The sequence below is a fragment of the Electrophorus electricus genome, chromosome 11, assembly GCF_013358815.1.
Source record: "Electrophorus electricus isolate fEleEle1 chromosome 11, fEleEle1.pri, whole genome shotgun sequence".
NCBI lineage: Eukaryota > Metazoa > Chordata > Actinopteri > Gymnotiformes > Gymnotidae > Electrophorus > Electrophorus electricus.
In genome coordinates this window covers 4115001-4122125 of record NC_049545.1, presented here as the reverse complement: position 1 = coordinate 4122125, position 7125 = coordinate 4115001, and the positions used below count along the sequence as shown (strand labels likewise).

The 7125-nt window shown below is 42.8% G+C and overlaps 1 protein-coding gene across 1 annotated transcript in view; it reads left to right on the top strand.

Annotated features, from left to right (window-relative positions):
- The first annotated feature begins 209 nt into the window (after positions 1-209).
- The window catches only part of LOC113584819 (adhesion G protein-coupled receptor A3), a 116763-nt gene continuing 109847 nt past the window's right edge, over positions 210-7125 (top strand). The window contains exon 1 of the mRNA XM_035531427.1: positions 210-1126. Within this exon, the coding sequence (XP_035387320.1) occupies positions 909-1126 (218 nt within the window). The 5' untranslated portion in view covers positions 210-908. The remainder of the gene's footprint in view (positions 1127-7125) is intronic.

Here is a 7125-nt window from a genome sequence, read left to right as displayed (position 1 = left end):
AATGATACCTGGCCGGTAAAATAATGGTTCAGGCACTGCTGCAAGAACTTGAAAAAAGAATATAAATCATGCATCGAATTCGCCTGTACACAGAGTTTTTTATTCTTTTATTTATTTTTTATTCATTTGATTTTGATTCATTAAGCTTAAACTGTATTTTGATATATATTAGGAGAAATAGGTCAACGCGTTTCTTATGTTACTTTCGGAAACATTGTATGAGGAAACATTGCAAAATGGAAACGCATTGCCTGTCCGCGACAGAAAGTCAAATTTGCCTTCAGTACTGGTCGTTTATGTTCACCATTCGGTCTAGGAGCGGTTTGCCAGGCTGGCCACGCTTCACTTGGGTAGCGAGCCACTTTCGAGTCATGTGCTGCAATGTAATCCAATAGAGCGGCGGGACCCTTCCGCCCAGTCCCGGGGAGGAGGCTCGCCGCGCGCCACTGCGCGAGCCGGCCGTGCAGCATCCACATCCACAACCTGTTGACAGCTGTGCAAACTAACCAGAAACCACGCAACTTTCAGCCCTGTGTTTTTCGGATTCCAACACACTCAGAAACGTGCATTCAGAGGACATCAGATTACTGAACGCGGAGGCGCCAAAGAAACATTTCCACAGATCTGTAAAGTGGGGAGTAACGTTTGAAGAAACGCGATGGAGTGTCATAAACCCTGTAGAGCATGACTTCCGTCTAAACTAATGAATGATGTCGGAATAGGACGTGAATGTCATTAATGGTCAAAGTCATGCGCTGGAAAGTTCTGGGTTGCGCGGAAGCTCCACATACAGGTGGTCTCCACGCGTCGCACAAAACCGTCCGGATAACCTACCTCTTCTCGTGCGACGCTCACTTCTAACGTCCCAGGTTATAATTTGAGAATATTACGACATTTTCACTTCCACAATGAAACTGTTTACTATGATTTTCGTGGTAACTGGCTTGTGGAGGAGCAGTCTGACAAACAGGAACTGCCCAGAGCTTTTCTTCGACAGCTGTCACTGCGCATCCGAGCGATCCAAAGAGTTAAGTCTGCAGAAGATCCGTGTGAAAGTTGCGTGTGACGACGCAGACCTGATGGACACGCTCCAGGCTACTTTCCTGCCCAATACCACGGTCTCGCTGTAAGTAGCGTGTGGCCGAAATCTGCGTTCCAGTACCGGTCACTTTCATCAATCAGTTAGCGAATTAATGCTAATTAAATGCGAATTAAATCGTCAGTGAAACAAAATAAAGAAGTAACCTTAATGAGATAATAATGAGAATAAATAATGAGAACCTTAAACACTCAAGATTACAGCTTCGGACCGCTCCTTCGCCTTATTCTGCAGTTAGCCAAGGAAAGATGTAACTTAATATTATTTTTAGTAAAGTATCTAGGGTTTCTTTCTTTCTTTAAGTCTTCAAATCCCTTTAAAAGTACTGTTAATACAGCCGTAATTGAGACGTCAGCTGTATTATTCTGTATTGTATTTAATTTTTGACAATTCTACATCTTTACTAATTCACTATGATATTTAAATGTTTCTATCACATTGGTTTTAATGTATCGACTTTATTCTTTTTCTGCTTAAATGCATCACCTGTTGGGACATCATTTAAAATTTAGTGCTTAACTATTTCAAGAACAGATAATTAGTGCTTCATTGTCCCTCAGATATAGGTATAAATAGATTAACCAAATTTTATTAAAAATATAAAAATAAGTAAATAAAAAATAATATAAATAAATGTCATTACTACTAACTTCCCAACCATTCTGTAATTAATACTTTATTACAGACACAGCACAGCTGAATGCAGTCAGAATACTGCAGTCAAATGTAGGTATTTAGGCATTGCACCATAGTCAGAACTTCTTGAACAGTCAGAAGCATCGTTGGATTGTACTGCAGTTTGACTGTAGTTTGTTATCTCGGATGAGCCGATTAGTTTATCTCCTGGGTAGAAATAGCATTTCCTAGCAAAGCGTTTGAATGTAATTACTGTGTTAGAGGCCTACTAAATGGTGAGATTGCATAGAAGAAGTCACTAACTTTATTGTTGAACCATTTGAAAATACTTGTAGGCCTTTTCTTTTTCTTGAGGCAAATTCCCTTTTCTACAGAGGGCTCAGACTCTGCTTTTTCCATTTGCCACATTTGGATCAGCACAATATAGTGAGTGAAATGCCAGTACCTAATGATACATAAAGCTGAAATCGCAAGTTTCTTTGCCACTAATTAACTATGAATGTTGTTGACAAATTGCAGGAGGTTTTGTTGCTCGTACACTGTGTGTGTACTGATATCTGCAATCTCAGATAATCTTGTTGAGTGTGTTCTGACAGATCATTTCATCAGAAAGCAGGGCCACGTGTATTCACGCAGTTGGATGAATTATGCAGCGGAAGCTCTGAGCTTGCGTTGAATTATTTCTATTGAAATGATTACTGTCCGCTTTAGCAAGCAAACGAATAACATCCGTTGATTTGTAATAGGCTTAAAGAAATATAGTATAATTTAGTTTCTGTAATTTATAAACATGTGGCACATGGTGAATAGTGATATAAATAAGCTGTTGATGTACTCTATGTGCCTTCTGGCTCTTTAGTGCGGTGCCTCTTCCATACCGCAGGCTTTCAGAACTTCCTCTGCACGCAGCGTTATTGGACCTGCAACCACACGCACTAACACATCGCCACATTGCCGACTGGCTCACGCATCACCCGGGCCCTTTATGCACACATCTGCTCTGTGCATGCAGCCTGCATGAGCAGATCAGCGATGCCACTTATTGGCAGATGTGAGCGCATGCTGGATGTTATCAGCTGCCCACAGATAGGTCTGCGTCAGGCTTGTGGGTCAACATTCTCCCCACAGCCTGACTCAGTACATCCACCGAGGAGCTAGATGACCTTAGTGTTTCCCCTAAAAGCCATCAGGAGACGACTTTCCTCATGGCCGCATTCTTACCCACTATGGGGACAGCATTGCTTGTTTTAATGAAGGGTGAACATACAACTGCTAAAAGGTGCCTGAACATATGAATGCCATATACTCATGCAGTTAGCAAGTTCATAGCAGAAGTAAAAGAGACTTTAATGCATAGGAGACAAAGATTTCTCATACTTAGTAAAGAATGTGAAACTGCCCTGCTCATGGATTGTGCAGCACCTTCTCATTCCTGTATCCCAGCCGTCTGACATACTGTTATCCCGTGGTAAGCATTTTTTATAGTGTTTATCAGCTTTGCCATTCAAAAGTGTCCGCCAATGCAGTTTTTACTGTGAGTTAGGGCCCTATGTGAAGTGTATATGAGGCTGGAGCATTCCGAGTAATGAGACACTACATAAAACAGAATTCGTACCTCAACATTTAGTTTGCGGCTTGCCACAGCTCCTTAGAGGATGTAACTTAAATAGTAAAAAGTTATAAAAGAGATAAAGATAATTTCACATTCTTTTCAGTACAGTAAGTGAGCATACTCTAAAGATCTAGCCTTAATATCTGTTATTCAGAAACCTCAGTGTGTGTATGTGTGTGCGTACGTGTGTTCTGGACCGCGTGACTGCTGGATGGGATCCTGATGCTGTGTTTTGGTCCTAGCTGGTGAGGAAGTCTTGTTCCTGCACTAGGAAGTGTGACCCTTTATCGTACAGAAGTGGCCTCCCTCGTCCCACTTTTGTTTCTGAACCCTGAGGAAATAAACAGCTCTGTGAGGGAAGTGTGCACGCGAGCAGGGCTAAGCCGGCCGGAGTGTGCACTTCTCTTGCTGCGTGCTAATGCCTCCCACTGGTCTCTTTCATTCTCTTTATTGCCCCAAACCCTGGGGTACAGCTGGATCCTTGTTAGCGTGCTGCCGTTATTACTCTTCTCAGCACATCGGGACGCCCCCCTTTTTAAAGACAACCGACTGAAAAGACAGTCTAGCTCCATTTATTAGGAAGGACAGAATGATCGGAATCGGTATTAAAATTCAGATATTTGCGCTGATTTGTCATTTGACTGGCCAGTGGTAGCTCAGTGGTTAAGGTGCTTGACTAGTAATCAGAAGGTTGCAAGTGTAAGATGAACTGTTGCCAAGTTGCCACTGTTGGGCCCCCTGAGCAAGGCTCTGAACCCTCAGTTGCTCACATTGTGCTCAGACATAATTGAAAGTTGCTTTGTATAAAAGCATCAGCTAAATAATGGAAATGGACTTTGGGTTTGCCACTTCAAGGAGGTTTTTCTGTTGTTATTTATCCAGCCTATGGAAGTTGCACTAGGCTACATTTGCACTAGGCTACATCAATTGTGATCCAAGGTCATGTTTTTTTTTTGGAGGTGCTCCGTCACCAAACTTAAGGTACATTTCAGATGGAAAATCACATCCCTGCCGTTCTCTGGCGGCGTTCACAGCTCCAGTCCTGGGGTCACATTGCCCGGTACAGTGTCCTGCTCTCCCTGGGCCAGGACAACTGAGCCAGCCAGTTGGGCTGAGAGCAGGTGAACCTGGAAGAATGTTTGGAGCACTGGGTGGACTGGGCTAGAGAATCTTGAGGACTGCTATGCATTGACATGTCTGGGCCACAGCTGTGGAAGGCAAGAAGGCTGAGCTCTAAATGGGTTATGACATGAGGACAGATCTAGTGGAGCGCTGGCACAGCCAAGGGCAGGGAGCAAGGAAGCTCACTGGCAGATAGTTTGGCACCAGAAATGCAGGATCAACAACACACTGAGAGATAAATAGAGAGAGTGAGAGAGAGAGAGAGAGAGAGAGAGAGAGAGAGAGAGAGAGAGAGAGAGAGAGAGAGAAAGGTGTGTGAGAGAGAGGAAGAGAGCTTGCACAGGAGCTACTGCTTGGCATGGGCCTGCAGTTAAGTAAATGCATCTTGTGGAAAGGCTCTGTCCACACTCTGGAATTTTCCGTACATGGAACCACGCCTCACTTCCATAATTGACAGTATGAGTGAGGCCATGCTTTATTTTCCTCTGGTTTGAGATAAAGCAGTTGCCTTTTGTGTTTCTGTCCTTTTATTCAGACTTGGAAATATCTGGAAATGAGAGAACTGGAGGCTGACTAACCAAAGGACCCTCTAGGGTTGAGCCTTGCTGGCTTTTTCTATAGTAATAGCACAGAAAGTTGCAATATGCAAATGAGCTCTCTAACAAACATTTTTTTATTGACTCCCAAAGTTCTCCCAAAAAATGCTTTGCATTTCGATAAATCATAGCTTTCACCTTGTCCAGCAAGCATAAATAATATTAGTCAAAATAATGCAGGCATATCCTTTACCCATGACACATAAAGGGTCACTGATGTGTTTAACCACGTTACATAAAAGGTCAATGATGTGTTCTCGTTATACTGCAAGACAACCCGATCATAGTAAGTAGCCATATAATTAAGATAGATACCCTATTCTGTCAAAGTTCTGCAGACCTTGACTTACTTGTGTTTTTTCCTGATGATTTATGCCGAGCAGCTCATAAACATGAAATTAATCTGTGGTTTTCCACTGGCCTAATAAGCTTGCCACCAGTATGGCTGTCTAGCGTCTCACAGAATCTTTCAGCCATTTTAAGCAAACCGCAGTAGAAAGATCAAAGAATCTGAGGTCTGCTGGAGTTCTGCAGTGCTCCAACATTTCCCATAGTCAGTGGTTTCCAAAACAAAAGTATGCCTCGTTTTCAAATCCCTGACTGTGCTCGGAGGTGTTAACATATTCCATCACTTTTTCACTGTTGCTGTTTCTCTCTTTGACCTGAACATTAAAAATATTGAGGCGAATCCCAGAGGAGCAGTTCCTGCTTCTGATGTGAAGTTGTCAGATTAACCCGGCATGACTTTGATCATTAAAGCTGCAGTAAGTGATTTAGTTTAAGAATACTTCCATTAAGCTGTCTTTACATTTTGATTGTTCTTACTACAATAGTTGCCCTAAGAAAAACAAAATGTTTCTGTAACTGTGTAGAACTACATAGTCAGCAATAAAACTATTGCAACACGATCTGGATATATTAACGAAGCAGAAAACTTCTCTGCAAAGGGGCGGTGCTCCCTCCCTGTCTTTTTTTGAGTGATTGATGTTAGTTTTTTTTGCTTGTTTCTCCTCAAGTGTAGCAGTGTAACACTGCTTTGGTGTGAAGGACTCAGGTTGACACACACAGCAGCGCTATGTCTCTGAATGAGAAATGACAGGGTCAGAAAAGCTCTCAGCCCTCAGTGATACCACCTCTCTCTCCCTCTCTCTCTCTCTCTCTCTCTCTCTCTCTCTCTCTCTCTCTCTCTCTCTCTCTCTCTCTCTCCCTCTCTCTCTCTCTCTCTCACACACACACACTTACTTCAGTGGTCTTCACTTTTAGGGCAATGTATGAGGTGTGGTGGCATCAGGGTTGTAACGCTGGACATTGAAATGGTATGCAATCCCAGGACTTCTCAGCTTCTGGAAAACCTCTTCAGCAACCTGATAACAAAGCAATAGTTAAAGTTTTTGTGTGTCTGGGATTAAAGTGTGCAAATCCATAAAGGAAATCAATATGATTCTTTGACAAGCCTGCAAAAGTGCTTATGCTGAAAGAGTGACATGACATTTTTACATCTTGTCACCCACAAAACACTTTTGTCGAAGTAACTCACATTAGGTAGCTATAGTCCCCCAGTGCAGCTTGAGCAAGAGGCATTAGCTGGGTCTAAGTGACTCACTCCACTGTTTCCAAGCGAGCTCTGAGCTCGGAGCTTCCGCTAACCTGTTTGGTATTATGTTAAATATGTGAGAGGATCATCCCAAGAATACATCACATTCTGCAGAGACGGGATGAAAAGCTGCTCCGAGCCATTCCCACAGCATTAGAAATCTACCTATACATTCCCACTCAGGCACATGCACACGTGAAATCACAAAGGATCATACATTCCATTGTACCCATCAGAAAACCCAAGAATGTGTCTGACAGCATTCGGGGTGTCAACTATCTAAAATTATTAAGAAAGGAAAATAGGGAGTCCGCCAAGGAGCCGTAGACGTGCAGTTCTTCCTCTTTCCCCCTCTTTTTCTGCGGCGAATAAATAGCGAGCTTATTTAAACTGTCATAAATCTGGCAGCCCAGGCCCTCTGAAGTGTGTTGTGTGCTCCGGCTTTCCTAAACATCGTAAACCAGTC